This window comes from Chinchilla lanigera, unplaced genomic scaffold (assembly GCF_000276665.1).
Source record: "Chinchilla lanigera isolate Chin_1 unplaced genomic scaffold, ChiLan1.0 scaffold00093, whole genome shotgun sequence".
Classification (NCBI taxonomy): Eukaryota; Metazoa; Chordata; class Mammalia; order Rodentia; family Chinchillidae; genus Chinchilla; species Chinchilla lanigera.
In genome coordinates this window covers 4,063,854-4,089,314 of record NW_004955494.1, presented here as the reverse complement: position 1 = coordinate 4,089,314, position 25,461 = coordinate 4,063,854, and the positions used below count along the sequence as shown (strand labels likewise).

At 45.1% G+C, this 25,461-nt stretch overlaps 1 protein-coding gene across 1 annotated transcript in view; it reads right to left on the bottom strand.

The window, feature by feature from the left end:
* Kiaa1549 (KIAA1549 ortholog) overlaps positions 1-21,502 on the bottom strand; it is an 84,556-nt gene extending 63,054 nt beyond the window's left edge. The window contains exons 1-7 of the mRNA XM_005405541.1: positions 21,385-21,502; positions 17,761-20,418; positions 14,217-14,305; positions 12,865-13,042; positions 5,030-5,160; positions 2,480-2,660; positions 754-813 (exon numbers count right to left, since the gene is read on the bottom strand). Coding sequence (XP_005405598.1) covers positions 754-813; positions 2,480-2,660; positions 5,030-5,160; positions 12,865-13,042; positions 14,217-14,305; positions 17,761-20,418; positions 21,385-21,502 — 3,415 coding nt within the window. The remainder of the gene's footprint in view (positions 1-753; positions 814-2,479; positions 2,661-5,029; positions 5,161-12,864; positions 13,043-14,216; positions 14,306-17,760; positions 20,419-21,384) is intronic.
* Between the last annotated feature and the right edge of the window lie 3,959 nt (positions 21,503-25,461).

The following is a 25,461-nucleotide window of genomic DNA, read 5'->3' as shown; positions in this document are numbered from 1 at the left end:
AACTAATTTGAGGAAAGGGTGTCTGCCTATCTTCTGCTATCTGCCTTAGATGAGATCATCTAGAGAGATGATCCACTTATCCACTCAGGCAAGGGGGAAACAGCAAACGCCCTTCAGCCACAACTACTTGCAGTCCTCTTGTGACAAGACCACGGGCAAGTCTCTTAATCACTATGACAATTATCTGGCAGATGGGACCCAGGCAGCATGCAAAGGGGTGGGCCCTGGCATGGGAGGTAATATGTAAAGTAGGAATTTGTAAGCTTTGGGGGTCCCACAAGTGGTGATCTCTCCCCCGCATGACCAGGCACGGTGCAGCTCATTGGGCTTCCAGGAACCGGATCAGACGGTCCTTCTCTGCAGCACACTTGCTCAGGGCATCTGCCCAGGCCCCAAGATGGCTTGCCAAGCTACCTTCATCACCCTTAGAAAGCCACACCAACAAGTTTTAGGGGAAAAAGATCTTTGCTTCTGAACCTCACCCTGTTCTGGGTCAAGAGCTGTCCCTCCCAGAGAGACTCTGCCCCGCACTTGATGTATGAGTTTCACAGAAGACTAATTCTTTTTGTGCCATAACTCCATGGGACACACTCCCACAGCCCATTTGAATCCTTTTCTCGTTCATTTTTTGCCAAGAATGTAAAGTACATTTTGCCCTGATTTTAGTCAACAGGAAAGGCGGGTCCTTCTCCAAAGACCCAAACAGACTTCTTATTCTTAACGGTCTTAAAACATTACTTAAGTGAAACGTACCTGTTCTGACCCAGGAGGACTTCAGTAACTGAGATAAGTTGAGCTGTGGGTACTGGAAGGCTGCACAAAGGAAAGTCAGGGAGGGGGGAAATTGGCAAGAAAAACATCAGCACCGGTCACAAAGGCAGGTGTTCCAGGGGACGCACCGTAAGTCACAGCAAACTGTGCTCCCCACTACGTTTTGCTCTCCTTGTGCAGGGACAGAAGGTCGACCCGTGTGAGGACTTGGGGAAGGGAGCGGTTTCTGCGTGCATGGTGTCTGGGGGAGAAGGATAAAAGGGAACCACGGATACCGCTTCCCAGAGGGGTCACACTCAGGTCCATGCATGTCCCTGTTCTAGGGCAACATGTCCACACCCTGTCCCCTCAGAGCCCCAGGCCTTCCCCACAATGACTGGGGATAAAGTGACAACATGTCCTGGCTTGCCCGCTGACACTCACAGCGCACCCCTGCTGCCCAGCACACGTTGATTTTAGCCGAACTACACTGAGACGTATGTAAATAATAGCTTCCTCCCTGTCTGCTCTTATATGTTACAGGTTTTTAAATTTTTATTAACAATGCCCTGAAAAACATTACATCTCCATTCTGAAAAGAATTTTTTTCCCCTCAATTTCAACTCTGGAATCTATTATTTTTGAAGAGACCATTTCCCCCTCCCCCTGTAACCCCTCCAGCAGCCCTGTGAATCTAACCACTTCCACCAGGATGAAAGGTTTCATTTCCATTGTTATTTTTTATTTTTAAGTTTATACGCAGTAAAATTCCCCCCTCTGGCATCCGGTTTTCCCTGTTTTGAGAAATGCAGGCAGTCACACACCCACCACTTCAGGGAGGACACAGGGAGTCCTGTCACCCCAAAAGCCACCCCTTGCTGGCCCCCCTTTGCAGTCCCTTCTGTACCTACCATTATCCCTGATCTGTCCTCTGCCCTATACCTTAGCCTCTTCCAAAACTGAAGTACTTCTTTTTGTTTGGAGCTTTGGATTTGTTCATTTGCTATTTTTTACCCTGTTCATCTGTTTTTTGTGGTACTGGAGATTGAACCCAGAACCTCAGATGTGCCATGCAAACACTCCACTACTGAGCTATATGGTCAGCCTTTTCTTTTCTTTTTTTTTTTTCCCTTTTTGAGACAAAGTCTTGCTAAGTTGTCCAGGCTAGCTCTGAACTCAAGATCCTCCTGCTTCAGCCTCCCCAGTAGCTGGGGTGACAGGAATGCCCCACTATGCTTAGGCTTGGAGTACTTTTTAATAGCACCTTTTTACTCTCAAAAGCAAAAGTCAGGGAGGCACAGTGCCTGAGCAGGGCTCCGAAGGCCCACCCTGGTTGGAATCTGGGAAGTTCCAATTCCGTCTGACCATACTCTGGACTTAAATCAAACACTTCCTCTATAAGAAAGATCTTTGTGAGACCACCCTGTAGGATGCTTCCACGGTGGATACACCACCAAGAGTGAGCCCAACATCAACTATGGGCTTTGATGACAGTGCGCAGCTTCACAGGCTGTAACAGACGGCCACTCTCGGGGAACTGGAGACGGGAGCGGCCGCTTCGGGGCGGGGTGCAGGGGAAATCTCCATGCCTTCGTAACATTTTTGCTTTGACCCCAAAAGTGCTCTAAGACATTCAAGTGTTTTTAAAAATTAAAAAAATATTTTCAAAAAAGAAGTCCACTGACTGTGATACCCAAGCCACCTGCCCCCCCAGGGGTGTGGAACTCACGTTCTGCAATCTGTAGCACCGGGTACCCCAGGTAGAAGCTGAACTCCACCACGCTCAGGTTCCGGAGCAGCTCGCTCACCTCCGAGCCGTTCACAAACCCCTGTGCGCTTTTAACAGCGAAGACGATGTTGACCGGGCCCCGGCGGGGGGCCACCCTTGAGCCCACGGTGACATTCAAGACCTGAAAGAAGGAAGTCAGAAGAAACTTTGGCGGGGCTGGGGATTTAGCTCAGCGTCACAGCGCCTGCGTGGCAAGCACAAGATCATGAGTTCAATTTCTGGTACCTGGAAAAAAAACCCAAAAACCAAAAAAAAAGAAACTTCAGAAACAAAGCACTGAGCTGACAGCCTGAGGAATTCTCTTTCCCAAGTTCGCTGATCCCCTTTTTTTTAAAAAAGGTGGTTAAGTTTTCCTCAAGAAAGAGAAACTGGCTGTGTAACCTGGTTCCCTTTCACAAGACTTTCGACACTCGACTTATTGAAAATGCTTTTTATGTTTTAAGTGATGAACCATACACATGTATTTATACATATTCTCCCTCTGCTTCCACCTCAGATCTCCTGAAATAACAGTAAACTGAACAAAGGGGTAAAATCCACAATAGTGCTGGGAATTTCAGAAGAAATCCAAAAACGCTGTCAAGTTTCTGGAAGATGGAGAAAGGGCAGGATCATAATGAAATAAACCAGAACAGAGGGAAGCAAGACCAAAACACACACAAGCTTAGACCACAGCACAGCCGGGAGCCCCACACACACAGGGGCCGGGAGAGGTCCGGGCAGAGAGCAGAGGAAACTCAGGTCGGCGGCACGGGCTCCAGAGCCCAGCCCTAATTAGCAGAATTAATTCAAACTCGGCAGGCCCAAGGTCTGAGTCAGTCTCCTCCTCTTCACCCCCCACTGCACACCCAGGCTGGCACAGGCCTAGCAGCTGCACACATCTTCTCCCTGAAGAGCCCCTGAACGGCTCCCACGGGTCCAGATCCCAAGGAAGAAGGAGGCAGAGACAGGTAAACTCCAGTGTGCACATGGGTACACAAGAGACAAAGAGGGAAAGGAAAGAAAGGAGGCTCTGCCCTGAACCCTCAGTAGCGCCCATGCCCTGCACACCTCCTTGGCCTGGCCCTGCACACTCTGCAGCGAGAAGAAAGCCTGTGCCCACACACCCTGCCAGAGCACCCATGAAGTCTCCCATCAGGGGACAAGGCTGACGCAGAAATGGGCCCCATGGCTGAAGGGGAAAGCTGGACCACTGGCCAAAATTAACATACTGATTCTGCATCTCTAACGAGCAGCCAATCAGTGATCTTCACCCATTTACAGGTAACTAGCAGCACAAAGCAAAGCACCGAGATCAATGCAGGGACAGAGGACTACAGAGAAAACACAGCTAAGGTCAGAAATGGAAGCAGATTGTTTAAAGTCCTAGTTACTGCTCTCCGAGATGCTGGAGGCAGCCCTGCACCATCACAGGAAAGGCTGCAGAGAAAAAGGAAATAAAACGATTACTGAAGAAAACTCAACAGAAGGAGTCAACTTCATAACAGCCACAGCTGAAGACCTGCAGGGTAGGGTGTAGAAAATCAGTAAAACAGACAACAAAAAGATATGGAAAATATAAGGACAAAAATAAGAAAGACACCTAGCAAGTGCAAGTTCCTGTGTTTGATTGCCAGTAGCCCCCCAAAAAGGAAAGATGGAAGGCAAATTCAGAAGTGCCAAAGTCGGGGCTGGGGATTTAGCTCAGCGGCAAAGCGCCTGCCTGGCAAGCGCAAGGTCGTGAGTTCGGTTCCCCGTACCGGAGAAAAACCAAAAACCAAAAAAAAAAACCACCAACAAAAAAGAAGTGCCAAAGTCTAGTTCCCACGCATCGCAAAGGACAAAGCAAAGAATGTAGAGGGATCAAAAATCAAAGATATAAAAATATCAAGTTTCCATCCAAGACATACAAAGGCAATTCTTGGGTCAGAATCCTCTCCTCTGCCTCCCTTTATTCCAGAACACAGCATCCCTTCTCTGAAAATCCAAAGCACCTTTGCTGTAATTCTTTGAGTACCAGTGTGTTGTTCAAAGGTTTCAGACTTTAGAGAACTTCAGATTTTCACACTATGGAAGCTCAAGCAATGAAGTCTATATAAATATTCCCAAAATCTAAAAATTCCCAGATTTGAAACACTTCCTGCCCCATGCATTTTGAATATGCATTTTCATACTCAAGCTGTATGAAAACCCCAGTATGTTGGCTCATTCCCCTACTGAGTACCATTTTCTTCCTGATGTCTTGAATCTCCTGCACATGGTCCTCCTCCCATGGGCTCCTCCGCCCCTGAGCTCCCGGGATACCCGCTGCTCTACAATCTCCACAGAGGCTCAGCCCACTCGCGCTGGGTGGACACACCACACCACAGAAGGACATCAACCGGGCCCAGATGAACTGGATTTCCTCCAGTGGAGGGAATAAGGATGAAACACAATGAGAAAGAAGCACAGTGGAACCATTTCTCTTTTAAAGGACAAAGCGTTCTGTGCTGCATTCGGTGGCATCCTCACCTGCACGGTGAGGTTGTATGTGCCCTGCTGGTGTTTTCTCACTTCAAACAGAGCTGTCATTAGGCCTTTCTCCAGGCGCTGGGTGAAGTTGCAGAAGCCGGTATCCACACTCGGAGGCACAAACTGAAGTACTGAAAAGAAGGACAGCAATAAAGCCCCGTGAACAAGGTGCTCCTTAAGGATTCAAGAATGAAGGGAGGGAAGAGACCAGCACTGCAATCGGCTAATTCTTCCAAAGCACAGGTTCAAGTGTTCTATTGTATGATAATCTTTTAAAATATATTTTTGTTTTTAATGAACACGTAATAATTGTACATGTTTAGGGGATACAAAGTAACATTTCAATTCATGAATATTATGTTAGTGATCAGATGTTAGTGATCCTTCCCCACACCCTTCCTGGTCTCTACGTTCTCCTTCTTTGGGATCTGCTTGTTAACATATATGTATGTGGGAATGTGATCTTTGGCTTTTTCTTCCTGAGTTATTTTACATAATGCAATGTCCTCCAGTTCTCTATCCACATTGCTGCGGATGAGAGGAATTCACTCTTCTTTGTGGCTGAATGATATTCTGCTGTGTATACACACCGTATTTTCTTAACCCATTCACCTGTCAGCGGACACCTACACTGACTGCACATCTTGACTACTGTGAATACAGTTGCAATTTAACACGTGAGTGCAGATGTCTTTTGGACATACTGATTCCAATTCCTTTGGATATATATCCAGGACTGGGATTCCTGATCCATATGGTAGGAATCTTCATAGTGCTTGCCATCATGGTTGTGCTAGTTTACCTTCCCTTCCTCCTCAACAGGGAAGAGTTCCCCATTCCACCCATCGCCAGCATTGGTTATTTTGTTTTGTTTTTTCACAATAACCAAAATGGAGGCAAGATTCCTCATTGTGGTTTTGATTTGCGTTTCTCTGATAATTAGTGAGACTGAACATCTTTCATATATTTCTGGCCATTTGTAGATCCTCTTTTGAGAAATGTCTATTTAGGTCAGTTACCCATTTTTTAATGGGATTACTTGAGGTTCTGCTGTTGACTTCCTTTTGCTAAATTCCTTATACATTCTGACATGAATCTCCTGTTAGACAAATCGTCTGAAAATACTTTCTCCCATTCTGTAGGCAGTCTCTTTTCTCTGGCAGTTTCTTTTACTGTATAGAAACTTTTCAGTTTAAGGTAACCCCGTTTGTCAATTTTTGCTTTCATTGGCTGTGCTTTTGTGGTCGTACCCAATAAATCTTTGCCCAGGCCAATGTCTTAAAGCATTTCCCCAATGTTTTCTTGCATTATTTCACAGCTATGGGTCTCACATTCCTGTCTTTGATCCATTTTGAGTTAACTTTTGTATACAGTACAAGATAGTTTCTGTCTTTTGAATATAGATTCCAATTCCCTTCCTTTCTCTCCAAGAAGATAATTTGCTCTTTTATTGACAAGACTGTCCTTTCTCCAATATATGTTTTTAACTCCCTCTGTCAAAAATCAGTTGGTGCAAACACATGGGTCTAATTCTCTATTCTGATCCATTGATGTATAATTTCTCTTTCACACAATACTCTGTGTTTCTATTGCAATGGTTTTATAGTATGTTTCGAAGTTTTGTTCTTTTTGCTCAGGATTGCCTTGGTTATTCTGGGTCTTTTGTGGCTCCGTGCAAATTTTACAAGGTTTTGGTTTTGGTTTGGTTTGGTTTGGCTTTCTATTTCTGTGAAGAATGTCTGGTATTTTGATAGGAATTACATTAAATCTGTAGATCACTCTGGGTAGTGTGGACATATTAATTATAGCAAGTCTCCCAATTCATGAACATGGAATACATTTCCATTTTGCGAGCGTCTCCTTTAATTTCTTTCATTGGTGTTTTGTAAATTTCACTGTAGAGATCACGCCTTCCCTTGCTTTAATTTAGTCCTAGAAGTTTTCTGCTTGGGTTTTGGGGTGCTGTTGTTGTCGTTGTCATTGTCACTTCTCGTGAATGAGACTATTTTCTTGATTTCTTCATCAGCGATTTTATTTTTGGTGTATTTAAACACCTACAATTTATATATGTTTATATTATATCCTACAATCGTATGAATTCATTTGTTAATTCTAACAGGAGTGTGTGTGTGTGTGTGTGTGTGTGTGTGTGTGTGTGTGCAGTCTTCAGATTTTTTTACAGATAAAATCATGTTATCTGCAGACAAGGGCATTTTTACTTCCTCCTTTCCTATCTGGACACTCTTTGTTTTGTTTTCTTGCCTGTAGTTCTGGCTAAGCTTTCCAAAACTATACTGAATAGAAGTGGTAAAAGCAGACATCCTTGTGTTGCTCTCAATCTTAAAGGCAAAAGTTGTAGCTTTTCCCCATTCGGTATGATGTTTGCTGTGAGTTTTTCATGTAAAGCTTTTATACTGTTAAAGTAAATGACTTTTGTACAGTTTCTTGGGGGCTTTGTTTATGAAGGGATGGTCACTCATAACAATGTTGTGTAATTTTCATGTAGAGGAAAACCTTGGGTTGCATGTGACTTGTATGAGTATTCTGCAAGGCAAGCTAACATTTCCAATAAATTTTGGCTTTTTTCTTTTTTCGTCTCAGAAGTAACTGTATCATTCCCTTCTCCATTGACCTGAGAAGTCTGCTGTTGGTGTAATGGGCATTCCCTTGTATAGGACTTGATACTTCTGTTGTTTTTTTAGAATTTTTGCTTTGCCTTGTACTTTTGGCTGTTTGACTATAATATACATTGCCTCAAAGAAAATCTTTCTAGGTGACTCTATGAGGGTGTCCTCTGAGCTTTCAGACCTGGATATCTGTATCTTTGCCCAGACCTGGAATGTCTTCAGCAGTATTCCCCTGAACTGGTTTTTCTATGCCTTTTTTTCTTCTCTCCTTTGGAACCCAATCAGGTGGATGTCTCCACACTTCATGGTCTCCTGTATGTCTCAAAGGCTTTTTTAATTCTTTTAATTTATGGGGGAGGGGTTGTTTGTTTTTCGTCTGACTAGCTCATTTCAGAAAACTATTTTCAAGCTGAGAAATTTTTTCTTATGCCTCGCCCATTTTGCTGTTGAAGATCTCAATTATATATATATTTTTTATTTTACTTAGTGTGTTCTTTAGCTCTGTGACTTGTTCTTTTTTATAATATCTAACTTCCTGCTGAATCTCCCATTCCTAATTGTCCTCCTAGTTTCACTGAATTGTTTGTATCCTATTAAGTTTCCTTAAAATCATGATTTTGAGAGCCAGCTGTGGAGTGGCACATGCCTGTAGTCCCAGCACTGAGGAGACTGAGGCAGGAGGATTGCCATGAGTTCAAGGCCAGACTGGACTACATAGTGAGGCTCTGTCTCAGAAAAACCAAATATTATTATTATTATTATTATTATTATTATTATTATTAAGTTCTTTTTCAGGTAATTCAGTGATTTCTTTTTCTTTCAGGTCTACTGCTACAGAGTGTTCCTTTTGAAGGTATCACTTTACATTTCTTTTCCAAGCTTAGTATGTCCCTACACTGATGTTTCTGTGTACAGGATGGCTTTGCTAATGAATGACTTCCTCCTGGCAATGTGTCCTAGGGTGTTTGTTGGAAAAGCCATGTGGCTTTGGTTCCAGGTAGGTGTTTTAAGTTGATGTCCATACAGGTTCTTTAGCTACAATCAACATCAGCACCATCTTCAGATGGCCTGGTGACCTAGGCTCAGGGGTTGTGAGGTTGCACTACCAGCTGTGAGGCACATCTCAGGTTCCATAGTTTGCATGAGGCCCACCTGGGGGTCCAGGTGGGTGTACTGCAGCTTGCTGCTAGTGGATCAGTGTCTGAAGCCACACAGGAGCCTGAATGCACTGCAGACTAGTGGGGCGCCTGTCAGTGTCCCAGGGCTCCAAGGGTGACCTGCAGGGCCTCTGAGGGACAACTTGCTCAGGATGGTCTAACCAGCTGTCTCCCATGGCTGTGGGAAGTGGTATGCTGCCTGTCTGGGTCTCAGGGCTGGGGTGGACCATGTCTCTGAGAAACTGCTCAACTACTTCCTGGGGTGGCAAGCGACAGGCAGAGCTACCCAGCTGCTCCCAAGCCATGGGTGGGTCATCGTCTATGTGTTATCTCACTGGCATGCAGAGAGCCAACTCTGTACCAAATTAATTCAGGCAAGATGAAGGTGATGGGCATTGTTTTAAAACAGAAAAATTCTTAGTTTAAGAATCTAACCATTGCAAGAAACACACTTCAAATATATATATATATGTGTGTGCGTGTGTGTGTATATATTATATATATATATATATCCATAAGAGATTAATTCTTATATATTTACTGGTGAAATGACATTGTCTCTGGTATTGCCATAAAACACTCCCACATCTTCATAAAAAAAAGCCTGTGGGGGAGAGATGAAACAAAACTGGTAAAGTCTTGATTTTTTTCTTAAGCTTCGTGATGAGCACATGCGAAAGTAATTTTTTTTATTTTAAAGAGAAAGATAAACAATACCAACAACAAAGAGAAAGACAAAACACAAAAACAATAAAAACGATACAGAACTTCCAAACAAGATGGTAGAAAATTAACAAGAATAGTTATACTACATATTGTTATCTTCAATGAAGTTGCTGAGATTACCAGATGTAAGACTGCAAGATTGACTGAACAATTAAAGAAAATAAAAAATAATTCAAAAACATTAGAAATGATATAGAGCTTCACTAAACAAAATGGTAGGAATTCGGGGCTGGGGATTTAGCTCAGCGGCAAAAGCGCCTGCCTAGCAGGCGCAAGGTCGTGAGTTCGGTTCCTGGTACCGGAGAAAAACCAAAAAAAAAAAAAAAAAAAAAAAAAAAAAATGGTAGGAATTCAACAATGGTTGTTATATTGCATATTGCTGTCTTCAAATTAGTTGTTCAGATTACCAGATATAAGCATGCAAAATTGGTCAAAAAAATTAACTGTTCCTTTCAATAAAGCAATAGACATCAGCAGTACAATTACCCCAGCTATCCTTGTATATACATATGTATTTTTTTCTCTTCTTTCTTTCCTTCTCTTCTTTCTCTTATCGCAGTTGTTCCTTCCCTTTGTGCAGTTTCTTTCCCTTTCACAACATCTATTGTACCTTTTGAGTTTTATTTACTCTTTCAGGTTTTTATACGAGGGAGACAATATGATGTTTACACATGCAGGTCTGATTTATCTCATTTCTGAGTATGGTCTCTAGTTGCATTCATTTACCTATAAAAACCTCAAGTTTATCTTTTTATAGCTGAGCAATACTCCATTGTATAAAAATACCACATCTTTTTATCCATTCCTCAGTTGATGGGCATTTGGGTTGTTTCCAAGATTTAGCTATGACAAATTGCACTGCTATAAATATGAGTGCACATATATCACTGTGGTATGACGTTTTCAGGTTTTCTGAAAAAATACCCAGAAGGGGAATAGCTTGGTTAAGTGGGACCTCTAATCCTAGTTTTGTGAGTAATCTCCACACTGAGTTCCACAGTGGTTTCACCAGCCTACACTTGCACCAACAGTAGAGGAGGGTTCCTTTTTCCCCGTAGCCCCTCCAGCGTTTGTTATTGGTTGATTTCTTGATTAAAGCCATTCTTTCTGGGGTGAGATGGAATCTCAGTATTGTTTTAATCTGCATTTCTCAAATGCCCAATGATGTTGGACATTCTGTCATGTACTTATTTGCCAATTGTATTTCTTTATCTGAGAAGTGTGTATTCATCTCAGAGCCCCATTTTTGGACTGGGTCTTTGACTTTTGAGGGCCTGAATCTTTGTATGCTCTAGATAGAAGTCCTTTTTCTGAGGGACAGTTGGCTAAATTTTTTCCCAATTCATGGGTTTTTTTTTTACCCTGTTGGTGATTTCTTTTGATCTGCAAAAACTTTTCAATAAAATGAGCTCCCAGTTGTTCATTCTTTGAAGTAGTTCCCATGCAGTTTGGTTTTTGTTCATGAACTCTCTGCCTACCCCTACATCTTCAAGATTCCTACCTAATTTCTCCTCCAGTGTTTCTTTTTTTTGTTTTGTTTTGTTTTTTTTTTTTGTTTTTTCTCTGGTACCAGGAACCGAACTCACGACCTTGCGCTTGCCAGGCAGGCGCTTTTGCCGCTGAGCTAAATCCCCTGCCCCTCTCCTCCAGTGTTTCTGTTTGTATATTTAGATCTTTGATCCATTTTGACTTTAGTGTATGGTGATAGACATGGATCTAATTTTAGTCTTCAGCATGTGGAAAGCCAGTTTTTCCAGCATCATTTATTAAAGAGGCTATCTTTCTTCCAGTGAACATGTTTGGCCCTTTTGTCAAAGGTAAGGTGGCTGAGTGTATTTGTAGTTGTGTCTGCTCTTCTAATCTGTTCCACTGATCCTTAGCTCTGTTTTTTTGCCAGTACCATGCTGATTTTATCACAGTAGCTTTGTAGTATAATTTCAAATTAGGGATTGTGATGCCTCCTGCCTTTCCTTTGTTGCCGAGGATTGCTTTTGCTATTCTAGGTCTCTTCTGGTTCCAGGTGAATTTCAGGAATGTTTTCTCTAGTCCTGTGAGGTATATTAATGGTATTTTAATTGGGATTGCATTGAATCTATACAACAATTTTGGGAGTATGGCCATTTTCACACTATTGGTTCTTCCTATCCAGGAGCAAGGAATACCTTTCCATATTCTGAAATCCTCTTCGATCTCTTTTACTTTCTTTGTTAGACTGATTCCTAAGCATTTCATTTTTTTGGACACTATTGTGAAAGGTATGGTTTCCCTAATTTCTCTCTCAGTGTATTTGTTGTTTGTGTACAGGAAGGCTATTAATTTTTGAGTGTTGATTTGTATCCAGCTATGCTACTGAATTTGGTTATTAAATCTACAAGTCTCTTGGTGGAGTTTTTGGGGTCTTCTACGTAGAGTATCATGTCATCTGCGAATAATGATAATTTCATTTCTTCCTTTCCTATCCTTACTCCTTTTATTTCTCTCTCTTGTCTAATTGCTCTGGCTAATGTTTCCAGCACTATATTGAATAGGAGTGGTGACAGTGGACATCCTTGTGCTGTTCCTAATTTTAAAGTGAAAGCTTTCAGTTTTTGTCCATTTAGTATGATGTTGGCTGTTGGTTTGTCATAGATGGCTTTTATCAGAGTGAGGTAGAGACCATCTATTCTGATTGTGAAAGTAATATGTTATTCTACTTTTGTATATGTTTACAATAAAAGTGCAGTGTGATATTAAGGAACTACTGTTAGCTTCAGGGGGCATGATGTGGACAGAGAGAGAGAGAGAGAGAGAGAGAGAGAGAAAGAGAGAGAGTGTGTGTGTGTGTGTGTGTGCACAATAGGCCTTTTCTACTAGAGACATAAGATGAAGTATTTCTGAGTGAGATAATACACTGCCTGAGATTCACTGAAAATAACATGATGGAGAGCATTGAGTGGGGGTAGAGGTAGTAGTCTGGGTAAGGGGTTAAAAACTGCTGGAATCCTATGGCGGGCACATTGGGATTCATCAACAGATTCTCTATACTTTTGTATAGCTTCGAATTTTTCCATAACTATAAAGTTTGGTGTTTTAGTTAAATAATAAAGCCAAGTACAGTGGCACCCGGAAGTTCAAGGCCATCTTAAACAACATAGCAAGACTTTATTTCAAGAAATAAAATTTAGGGGATATAGCTCAGTGGCACAAACACCTGCCTGGCAAGTGCAAGGTCTTGAGTTTGATTCCTGGTACCAAAAAATAAAATTTAAAAGCAATCCTCTATTTTAAAAATATATATACAAAAAATTTCTACTTACAAATAAAAACTGCGGTGCTCAGTTCTCACCTGTTTGAACTTGGAACCTGGACTCAGGCACCAGGAATGAAGGCTTCACAGACAGGATTAAGGGAGTTTGGTCACGCACGAGTTTACTGTTGATGAGGACATTAATGACTGATATTGCCGTGTAAACGAAAGGACCGGATGTTACCAAAAAAGTGAAATCCGTGAACAGCTCATAAACCTAGGGAATCAAATATACAAAAGATGATTCAAACTTCAAGGAATTTGCATTGGAGACAAAAATAATAAATTAGGTTTAAAAATGCATCACTGGTTTAAGTGAAAGGTACTGCTTCATATACAACCAACATTCTATTTGAGCTATTCTTTTTATAGTCTTCCAACCTTCTCGAAAACAGCAAGAAGGAGAAGCCAGTAATACGAATTGAGCAATGATTTATACAGAGTTCAGGTGGCTGCTGTGTTTTACCCACACAGAAAGAAGCTCTTACTCAACTGGACATCGCCATCCAAAATAAGTATAACAGGAGCCACTCAGGCAATTTTAAATTTCTAGCAGCCACACTTAAAAAACATAGGGATGGGTGAAATTAATCCCATATACATTTTACTTAACCCCAATAGATATGAAACAGCAATCAACTTGTAGTCAATACAAAAAGTACAGGTGAAATATTTTACGTTTCTCATTCATTTTTAAGATCCAGTGTATATTTTACACTGGCAGCACACCCCAACCCAGCAGAGCGCTATTTCACGAGCCCCACAGCCACTGTGCCTCACGGCTTTGGTTAGGGACAGTACGCGTTCAGATAAGCACGGCTCCCTGAGCCACACGGGGAAAGGACCACTGTCACAGAGTCCTTGTAAAAGATAGGCACACCTGCAATGGCAGCACTTGGGAGGCTGAGGCAGGAGGATCACTGTGAATTCGAGGCCATCCTGGGCTACAAAGTGACTTCAAGATCAGCCTCAACCACCAAGGGAAATTCTGTCTCAAAAATTTAAAAAAAAAAAGTACGAATCCATCTCTATCCCACTAAGTGTACAAAAGGATGAAAATGTCTCTGAAATCTAGTCTAAACTTGAAATCTAAGTTCAAATCCAAGTCCTTTAATATGAATCAAGGGAAGCAAAATTGTCATGGGCATCTCCCCAGAAGGTTGCCTCTGGACTGAGAGCCCGTTGTTCCAACTCTGTGAACACATCCCCTCCCTGCTTCCCCAGGGGCTGACCCGGCCCTGTGTGGAGCCAGGAAAGGATTCCCTGACAAGAATGAGCAGAGAACCAGAGCAGGAGCAGCAATGAGCCAGGAGAGGCGCGGGATGGGGAAAGAGAAGGATCCTGCGGCACTGTCACCTGCCGACAGGCTCACACCCGGCCGCGGGACTCACCTGCAGCTCCACGGCGCGTCTGAAGTGCACCTTCAGCACCTCCTTGATGGCTGTGATGATGTACTCCTGGACGGCTCTTCTGGCCAGCACTGCAAGTCCAAGCCAACCACCAATCACATTTTAGTGTCATTCCGTGTCCAAGTGTGTGAGCAGCCCCCAAAGTCACTTTCTCAAATAAGGTTCAGATGCAGACAGGACAGAGGTGAAGGACCTAAATGCCACTAACTACCCACAGAGGAATGCAGGAGCCTCAAGGTAGCAGGGAAGCTGCACAAAGCGCCAGCTCAACACCCAAGAGTAACTCTCTGCCTCGGGGAGTGAGATCTGGAAGCAGCTGCTGGGAACCAGCAAGAGGACCAACAGCTTCCGGTTCTCATTTTCATGAGCAATGAACAAATATCAGGCTGTCTCTTGGCCATGCTCCCAACTGCAAAGCACAACGCTTTAAAAGCTATCAGAAAGAATACTTCCAGGCCTTATGATGCTACTCAACAAAACTAGCCATATTCCTCCACAAAAGGCGGGTTCCCACCTTAACTTTTCAAAGTATGTAACCAGTATTGATCACTAATAATGCACAAGGAAGATTTTTCCGAATTCTCATGTTTTAGGTTTTCATGCAGGCGACAGAATGTTTTCCATACCAAAGTCTAATTCTGCTTCGTTTTCTCCACATCCACAAAGATCCATTTGAAAATCTGTACTATTCTGGTTGTGGGGGCATACGCCTATATACTCGGGAGGCTGAGGCAGGAGGAGCACTGCAAATTTGAAGCCAGCCTGGGCTACACAGCAAGACCCTGTCTCAAAAACAAAAACAGCTCGGGGGCTGGGGATATAGCTCAGCGGCACAAGCACCTGCCTGGCAAGTGTGAGGTTGTAAGTCTGATTCCTTGAACAACAACAACAAAAAAAAAAACCTGTCTAAGAAACAAAAACATCTGTACTAATTAGAGTGTCTGTTGATCACTGGTGTTTAGTATGCTCACCATTCTCTTCCCTTCCTCTTCCATCCACTTTCCATAATGCAGAATTAGAATACACTTAATATTATTATTATATTCCTCATCTTTAAAAAGTATAGGTTCAAGTTATACTTGCTTGTTTTTCTAATGGGTCAGGGACCCAGATATTAAAAAGGTGGGAGGTATCACTTCCTTAGATCACGAGACCATCAGAACACACCCATAGCCCTGCCCACCTCACTGGGTCACACCTGGGCCAGCTCAGCCTGGCCTTTATAGGCTCCAAGTGGACCAGACTGTGCCATGGTTAAAGCGCAGGAAAGGGGTGGGGCGGAAAGAAAGATACCTCACTTAAGGAAAAAAATGAAGAGGCAGGGAGCAAAAGGAAGGATGCGGGAGGGAGGAAGGAAGAAAGAAAAGGTCTCAAGAACTAAACTTAGAGAAGGTGAGACAGAATGGAAAGTCAGAAAGAGAAGGACCCTAAAGAAGAAAGCCGGAAGTACGCATGGCAAGCATCCCCATACAGAGAAAGGTAAAGGTATCCACGCAGGACATCCAAGCACTGCTCTAAACTAAAGCTCTCCCCGCTGCCCCAGCAGTCCCCACCGCAACCACCACTTTCTCTAGTTAACACAAGGAAGACACAAAAAACCCCGACATTAGCATATAAGGTCACGAGTTTTCGGAAACTCTTTACAGCTTTCCAACCATCATAACGTAGCGCCAAGGGCCTCCCCATAAACCATCCTGGCCCAGCTGCACCTGCAGGACCGCTAGTTTATCACAGAGCTCCGTGAAGGAGAATCTTCTCCCCCACTCGCTCTGTCCAACTTCCTCACTGACAGATGACTACCAAAGAGAAAGCAACCAGATCCCGTCTAAACAGGGACCGCAGGTGAGGACATGTCCTCTGGCCAAACGCATTACTACTGCGAGGCAGACGGCTCCTGTCTCCTCTCCAATATGGCAAGGCACCCTGGTGCTTCCGCTCAGCCTTGTGCGGCTGCCAGAAGCTGTTAAAAATTTAGATACCTAATAATAAAGGCCACCAAATGTCATTCAGCGTATATCACATGTAAGAGTTAAACTGGGGCTGGCGGTGTACTTCGGCAGCAGAGCGTTTGCCTAGCAGGCATGAGGCCCTGGGGTTTAACCATGGCCCAGTCTGGTCCACTCAGAGCTTATAAAGGTCAGGCTGAGTTGGCCCAGGTATGACCCAGTGTAGTGGCAGGAGAGCAGGACACGGTCACAGACCTGGCAGGCAGGCCCAGTACTACCAAAAAAAAGTTTAAATTTATACTGCATGATATCTGATATTTTTAGAGCTACATATAAAATAGAAAAATTCTAGAAGACACAAGATTACAAGTGCCACAGACTCTCAGAAGCTTTCAATAACTTCCAACAAGCTCTTTATAACCAACCACTTCATAGCTACTTTGTAATAGTTTTTGTTTAAAAAGGAAAGAGAAGTAGCCTGTGAGAAAGTCTCCTACCTCTCCCCAGAAAGACTACCCGGGCAGGCTGAAGTCTAATTCCCATGACCTGGTCTGACTTCTGGCCTGGCTGAATGTCCTCTCCGTTCAGAGGACCCTGTCCCTCTACCTAGAAGACAGCGCTCTCCTCTTACTTTAACGTGGACTCCAATCTCACCTCCTCAGGAACCCATAGGGAACTTTGCTGTCATCACAACTACCAACGAAACACGGTGCCTGCCTGCCTGCCTGCCAGGTCTGCGGCCGTGTCCTGCTCTCCCATGCTCCCCACAGCACCACAAGTGCCTCCTGCGTGTTAAGTGCTAATGCGTTTAGCACACTTGGGATAGGCAGCGGGAGCGCTCAGAGGGCGGCAAGCAGCGCCTGCATGGCCCACTCACCCGGGTGGAGACAGAGAAGAGCCTGCCCACCCCCTCCGCTCTCCCTGCCCACCCTCTCCTCCCCACTCCTCCCTTACTTCTGCCCTTGTCTCCCCATTTGCTTCTACCCCAGCCCCATGAGTCGGACACACAGCTCCTTGTCAACGTTAGGGTGGAGGTGAGCACACAAGGCACCGTGCACCTCCGCATCACTTCTCATGGAGGCAAACTTAGGGGGCGAATCAAGCAGGCCACTGTCACCGGACGTCAGCCTGCAGGGGAGTCCCTGAGAACAGCCGCGTCCCCTATCCTCTGTGCACGCATGGGTTATGAGTTCCAGAGCCAAAGATCTCGCCAAAAACTTCTACAGCGCCCTTACATCTTTTATTTGTTCTTATTGCAACTACAAAGTAACATGCAATATTTTGTCAGTACTTCCAAGGTGCCAGGGACGTGGCTAAATATCTCATATGCAGCGATGCACTTAAATCTTTACAGTAACCCAGTGAAGCAGTGCTTCCTTCATCCTTGTTTAATAGCTGAGGAGACAGAAGCTAAGTAACCATTGGGAGCCCCAGGAGACGGGCAGGAGCGGGGGAATCACTTCTCCCGGGTTTTGTGAGTCCGGCAACAGTCTGCACCCTGTTGGTCTGTCAGAGAAGCACTGAGACAGGCACCTGAGGGGCTCCCCCACCCCAGAGAGGTGACGGAAGCAAGGACTTACCAGTTGTGATCAGGTAGGCGTCAGGGACTGTGATGTCGCACACGTACGGTGTCTGGGTGGTGACCAGTGCTGGAGTCACTTCAGGGGTGGCAGTGCTCACAGGATAGAGGGATGGCAGGGGTGGCATTGAGCTGCTCCCCTGGGGACTCTGACTTGCAGTATGGCCACTGAGGGCTCCGTCCACCGTGTCACCAGCGCTAGACGTGCTTGGCTCAGGGGAGGTGTCCCACGGTGAATCTGTGGGTGCCGAGGAGGGGCCCACGATGGCCGGCTCTGTGGGCAGAGGTGAGGGGCTCAGCTCTGAGACAACCGAGGGTGCTGAGGACAGGTACACGTTGGTGACTGAGGCTGTACTGGTAGGAGTGACTCTGGAGGAAGAGGGTAAGACAGTGGTGTGGTCACCTGTACCTCTGACAAAGTCATCGAACGGTGTGGGAGCAAAGGACAGAGAAGACTCAGGTAAAACAGGTGTCAAAGAGAAAGCGGTTGACGGTGACAGGATGGGAGTCCCAGCACTTAGGACGTCCGGGGTGGGCTCAGAGCCAGCGGGCACCAGTGAGGTGACGGAAGATTCGTGGGGAATGAATGAAAACCCCAGATCAGAGGTAGTTTCAGTGAAAGCTGAGGTAAAATGAGCTTCCAAGTCCAACAGGGAAACTGTGGAGGCTTCGGCAGACGTGAGAGACCCCGAGGGGAGGCTGGAGAGTGGTGACGTTGTCGAGGGAGCAGGCGGGAAAGCGGCTGTTTTTAAAGGAAAGTCTGAACTGGGTGAGGGCTGAGGAACCTCAAAGTTTGTGGAACTGGGGACAGGGAGCTGAGGTGACTCCCAGCTGACAGAGTCAGACAACACAGACATCTCCGCCAGGGAGGAGAAGGACTGAGACGTGGAGGGCGACAGGTCCCTTGGCATCGGAGAGGGAGAAGCAGGTGCTTCTGAAGATGAAGGGGCCAGGCCGCTGAGTTCCAGCGGTGGAGTCGGGTAAAAGCTGGACACAAAATCCAAAAGACTCCCGGGTTCGCGTTCCAAAAGGTGGGCAGGGTGTTGGGCAGAGAGAAGGGAGGATGCTACTGAAGGGGCCCAGCTGTCAGAGGCGGAGAGACTCCGGTCCGTGGTGGCAAGTGATGAGAGGGTTCTGTCGGCCATGACAGAGAATGAAGAATCGAGGGAGATGCTGGTGGCGGAAGGGAGCTCAGCCGCCACCGTGGACGGCACTGCTTCAGGGCCCACAGAAGAGACTGAGGCAGGATCGGGCGACACTGGCGCAGTCAGGGGGCCATGGACAGAGGACTCCTGGGTGGTGGTAACGCCGCTCCCATCCACCTCAGCTGACAGACTGCTGCTTGCTTCTGAGACCCCCACCAGTCTGGAAGAAAGGGAGACGACAGGTCTCGGGGGGAAAAATGTATTAAATTCTTGAGGATCTTCCTCAAAATCAGCAAAGTCCAGGCCCACGCTGCTCCACGGAGAGGGGCTGCTCACTTGCAGTGTGGCCAGCGACAGGGTCTCGGGCCCATCCCCTGACCCCATGTTTCCCTCCACAAGGCTTGTGGCTGGAAGAGGCCGTGGAGAAGCCACAGCACAGGACGCGCACCAAGTGTACGGCCTGGGGTAGGCCAGCGGAGTCTGGCCACCTGTACAACTGGGGACCAGAGAACGGCGAGGCAATTCTGATGCTTCGCTGGCTCTGCTGGGAAGGACGGGGTGAGAGGAAACATCGGCTGCTTGAACAGAAAAGGAGGCAGAGGCAGGAGGGCTTGAAAACAAAGCAGAATGTGTGCTGCTGAACGTAAGGGCTGCGTGTGACTTGGTGACAGTGCGAGATGTTCCTGGAGAGATGGCTTCTTCCAGGGCTTGACTCAAAGCAGTGGTCACAGCTGGGTCTCCTTCTGCGCTCGTGGCCAGGACATCGTCTGGGGGCTGGGAGGCCTGCTCCGAGGGGACAGATGGCTGCGGAGTCAGGCCACTACCCGACAGCAGAGACACCAGAGACCAGGAGCTGAGATCCAGGGCCTCTGGACCCTCCGTTACCGATGCCACGATCTCTAGGGGGGTCCTACTTGATGACTGCCTGTAAGTTTCTGTAGGATAAAGCACCAGATTCCTACTAGGAGTTGGAATTATGCCCTCAGAGGTGGGAAAAGTCGACCACAAAGTGCCAAAGTGCCCAGAGGACTCGACATATGCCGATGGTTGCTGCACTGTGTTTTGCCAGGCCGACACCACCTCTTCATGCTGCACAGAAATACTGGGTAGCAACGGAGTGGGCGCAGGCTCGGGCATTTCTCGGGGCAGCCCTGGAGGGCTGGCTGTGATGTAGGGCACGGGGGAAACCAACCGTGAAGAGGGCCAGTGGGCATCTGGCAAAAAGTTATCCATGTCATCATCACCAACAGCCACCTCGTTACTTGTCACTGACCCGTAATTAGCCACAAAGATGCTATGATCCCCTGCACTTCGGGTCTGTTCCTCATGGTGTAAAAAAGTCGTATCAAAAGTAGTGGCAGATGGAGAGGCTATGACAGGGAGAGACCTGCTGGGCAGGGACCCGGGAACAGTCTCTGTTAAGGCCACATGTGCAGCACTGAGCGCGCGGCTCGTCTCCGGCAGGAGCTCCTCGGAGGATAAAGACAGGTTGTGCTGTTCCAGCGAGAGCTCGTCTGCGGAAAAAGCAAAGCTGGGTTAGCCAGGTGCAGTGAAAATCACACGGCTGACATCTGGCTGCAGGCATAAAAATACACTCATTCAATAAACATCCATTCACTGTAAATATCTACAGCTCATCGTTGGATATTACGCAGCTAGTCGGAAGCCAGACATCACCAGAGTGGAGGCATCGGCAGAGAACTACATCTGTAAACATTCACCAGCTTGAGCACAGCCTTCGCTCAAGGGTGTATGTTCATGTACACATTTGCATACTTTGATCTATTACTTTACAACGGTGTACATTTAGACCACAACACAAGAGAAAGCAAGAAACAGGCCTCAGGAGGTTGTCTGGACTGTTCTCATTTATTTATCACACCAGGAAAGAGAAGTTAGAGAAGGTCGATAAACCAATGGTAAGATCACCCACACAAGGGAGAGAGAATGTGGATACAAGATGCCTCAACCCCAAAGCCTATGTTTTCTCTTCCAGGGTAAGGGCTGGCTCCTGAGAAATACATAGGGTGACTCTTGCCAGTGTCAGCCAGTACCCTGTTAAGGGCTCCACAGTTCCCTGGATAAAGCAAGTGTGGCACTTCTGCACCACACAGTACCACCCTGCCATAAGGAAGGTAAACTGGAGCCATCCAGAGAACAGAAGCACCTTCAGACCAGACTGCTACAGGAAATAAATCAGCACACGAGTTTAAATATCGCATGGTTTCTCTTACATGAGAAGCCCCAAATATAAATAAAGCCCAAAGCAAAAGATAGATCATAGGGAACAGGAAGATAGGTCTTTTGCAAAAGGGAAGGGGATAGGAGGTAGAGAGGAAGGGGATGAAGAGAGAATTGAGAGGTGTTATGTACACGTGCCAGCTCCCCATAAGGAATATGAGCATTACTTACTGCAAATATGGACTAATAAAATTCTTTTGAGACAGGGTCTCACTGTGTAGCCCAGGCTGGCCTCGAACTCTCGGTGTCTTCCTGGGGCCCAGCACACTGAGTGACATGTGGTAGGCGCTCAATAAACACCTGCTCCACCAACGAATGCGGGTGTCTGAGGACAGTCAGCGCTGACGAGTGCCCCATCTTCCCGTCCCCTGTGCGCTCTCCTCGCCTTGGTCCTTGGGACAGCTGTCATCATCTGAAAAGCACAGGTGCCTCCACCTGTGATTCAGATTTGCTGCCTGGAAGAGCAGGACAAGAAGGCCCAGAGCTCCGCTTCCTGTCCACGACAGCACCAGGACGGGGCAGTGATCACCTCAGTGGGTGTGAGGAGTGCAGGGGAGATCTTCAAGTCACTCTACCTTATGATTGGCATCATTCAAAAGGATAAAGGGGGTCACACTCACAAGGGGAGCAGCAAAGGAAGATGGTAGTGGCCACCGAGCTCCAGCAGCCCCAGAAGCTAGGACCACAGACAGAGGCAGAGTCTCCTGCGGTGCCCTCACCTGGAACCAACTGCTGACACCTCGACCTTGGACCTCCATCTCCGGGAGAGAGACAATCTCTGTTGCTCAAGCTAAAAAAAGAAAAATGTCTATCCATCTTGATTTGGTGCAGCAATTATATAGAGCCTCCTCATGTTTAAAAGCTATATTTATTGTGTGGTCCTGGTAAGTATGCGCTTAAAATCCTAATTTAAAGCAGACCAGGTCTCCCATATATCAGAGGTTACATAAACTGTTCTCAGCCCAAGGAGAGTGGCTCCTGCCCATAGTTCAGGCTGAGGCAGATGGGTCACTTGAGCCTACAAGTTCAAGACCAGCGTGGACAGCAGTGAGACGCTGTCTTGAAAAAAAAAATCCTTCAGCTAGCGTTTTAACAAATCCAACCACAGAATTAAAACTTTACAAAACACATAGAGAGATAAGGTACCATGAACAAAAGTCAAGAAAAACTCCATGAAAAAAGTCAAAAGAAACTCACACAAGTAGTCACACATCTATAAACTTAAGAATGATGAAATTTTGAGATACAGTTTTAAAATATATTTAATTCAGCTAGGCACTGGTGCATGCCTATAATTCCAGCACTCAGGGAGGCTGAGACAGGAGGATCTCAAGTCTGAGCCCAGCCCAGACAGTGTAGCAACTTAGTGAGTTCCTTGTCTCAAAATAAGAGGTGCAGGGGAGGGCAGGGGCAGGAGGAAGGAAGGGAGGGTGGGCTGGGGATGTAGCTTAGTGTGAAAACCCTGGGTTCAATTCCCAGTATGGAAAAAAAAAAAGGCAAATTTAATTCATTTAGAATAATAAAGTGGGGGCTGGGGATATAGTTCAGCGGCACAAGTGCCTGCCCGGCAAGCACAAGGTCCTAAGCTTGATTCTTGGTACCAAAAAAATAAAAAATAAATAATAAATAAATAAATAAATAAAATAAAATAATAAAGTGGGAACTGAAAACATTAGTAATGAGTCAGAAACTACAAAAATTGGCCAGAAATATTTTAAAGAAAAACAAGGGGCTGGGGATTTAGCTCAGTGGCAAAGCGCCTGCTTGGCAAGTGCAAGGTCGTGAGTTCGGTTCCCGGTACTGGAGAAAAACCAAAAAAAGAAAAACAAAAAATTTAGAAATAAAAATATTATCATTAAAGCTCAATATACATGTAAAACAAGAATTCAGACACAGCTAAAGCAAGACTTAGTGAACTGAGGGGACACATCTGAAGAAATCAGAATGGGGCACAGAGACACAAAGAGATGCAAAACATTAAAAAGAGGCCACCAAGAGACACAGAGGTAGAATGAGATAATCCGTGAGATCAAACATACATTGATCAAAGTTTTAAGAAAAAGTAATAAAGGGAATAGAGACAATATTCAAAGAAATACTGCTGCCAAGCACGGTGGTACACACCTATAATCCCAGCACTTGAGAGGCTGAAGCAGGAGGATTGCTGAGTTCAAGGCCAGCCTGCACTACACAGCAAGACCCTGTCTTTAAAGAAAAAAAGTGCTAAGAATTTTCTAAGATTATTAGGAGGCATGAATGCTTCAATTCCAGAAGACCAAGAAATCCCAAGCAGGGCGAATTTTTTAATTTTATTTTATTTTATTTTATTTTTTTTTGGTTTTTCTCCGGTACCGGGAACTGAACTCACGACCTTGCGCTTGCCAGACAGGCGCTTTGCCGCTGAGCTAAATCCCCAGCCCCTCAGGGCGAATTTTTTTAAACCACATCTACAAATATGATCCCACAGAGCAGTACTGACAAAGACAGTGATAAATACAGTCAGAGAAAGAAGGATGGAGAATAAAGAAGCAGGTGACTACTTCACACAGCCAGAAACCAGGCGACAGCAAAGTAATATCTCCAAGCACTGAGGAAAAGTGTCTAACGTCTCTGAACAACTCTTAAGAAGATATACAAAATAATAACATTTTCGGATAAAGGAAAAGTGTTGAAACCAACCAGTCTATCAATGAAGGAGTTCCTAAACAAAGACAGCTTTCATGAGGAGAGGACTTGGCTCAGATGCAAGGTCCGCAAAGAAGGAACAGGGGATAAATAAACGCCAAACATGTGGCAAACTCTACAAACACTGACAGTGTAAATAAGAAATGACACTGCTATGTGCTTTTTGAGTTCACAGAAGGCAGATGATATAAAATTAAAACAGGACAACTGCAAGGAAGCTGAGAGGGGAACAGCACAAACACCTGGAATCCAATGGCAGAGATGGCAACCAACAGCTAAGACAACACTCCAGGAGGCTGAGGCAAGAAGATCACAAGTTTGAGCTCAGCCCGGGAAACTTAGCAAGATCTTGTCTCAAAATTTAAAATGGGCAGGGGGCTGGGGATTTAGCTCAGTGGCAAAAGCGCCTGCCTGGCATGCGCAAGGTCGTGAGTTCGGTTCCTGGTACCAGAGAAAAACGAAAAAAATAAAATAAAATAAAATAAAATGGGCCGGAAATGTAGCTCAGTGTGAAGGTCATGAGTTCAAACCCGAGGACAATAAATAAACAAATGCAAGCTAAGAGAAAATCTGTGAATAAAGTTTATAAACATTAAAATTTTTAAATACCTAGTCCTATAGGTACCATATTTTTAACAGATTCCCTTAGCAACTGAAAGTCATAAACTTACATCAGATATAAACTGGTTTTATGTTCATGTTGGGGAGTTGTTTTGCTTTGTTTTGTCTTGGGTTTTCGTACTGAGGATTGAGCTATGCCCTTCACACTGAGCCGTGTCCTCTGTCCCTTTTTAATTTTTTTAAATTTTTTAACAGCGTCCAACTAAGTCTCTAAGTTATGACTGGGCTCAAACCTTCAATCCTCTTGCCTCAGCCTCCCGGGGTGTTGGGATTACAGGCATGTGTCCACACAGCCAGCTGTAAACTGCTTGTGGTAAAGCGCCATACTCCTTTCTCTCTGGTGTGATTTTTTTTTTTTTTTTTAGTTAAAAACACAGGTCAGAGGTATAGCTCAGTGGTAAAATTCTTCCTACAATGCCCCAAGCCCTGGATTCAATCCCTACCAAAACAGAAAAAACAGAATACACCATAAAAGACTGTTTTGTAAACAGTCATTTTAAGTTGTTTCATAGCAACCTGATTAAGCATCTGCTGTCTTCCATACATCTAGCTCTAGGATTCCTTGTCTACATGCTTTTATGACACAACATATCCCAAACACAGATAAAAGAGATCATAAACCCAGGCAAAATAGCAGCTGCTCTTTTTCCCCACCAATGGTTGAAAATGAGGAAAATTAGCTCTTTTTCCCCACCAATGGTTACATTTAGGAAGTGATAAAAATCCTGGTTATGTCCAAGGTGTGACATATAAACTGGATGGTTTTCCTAAGGATAAACCATCGTATTGATCTATTTTTAAACTCCGCTCAGATATTCTGATATAATTTGCTTTGAAATAAAAGCACCGAACAAGGAGCAAGGGTCCCTTTTCAAATGCATCAGAAACACATTTTCAAGTGAACCAGAAGACTGCAAGAGGGAAAATAAAAGAGAACGGCGATGTTTAGCGGCTTCCTTATGAACCCAAAGATCTGGTGCAAATGAGAATCAAATCAACCTGCCTTTGAG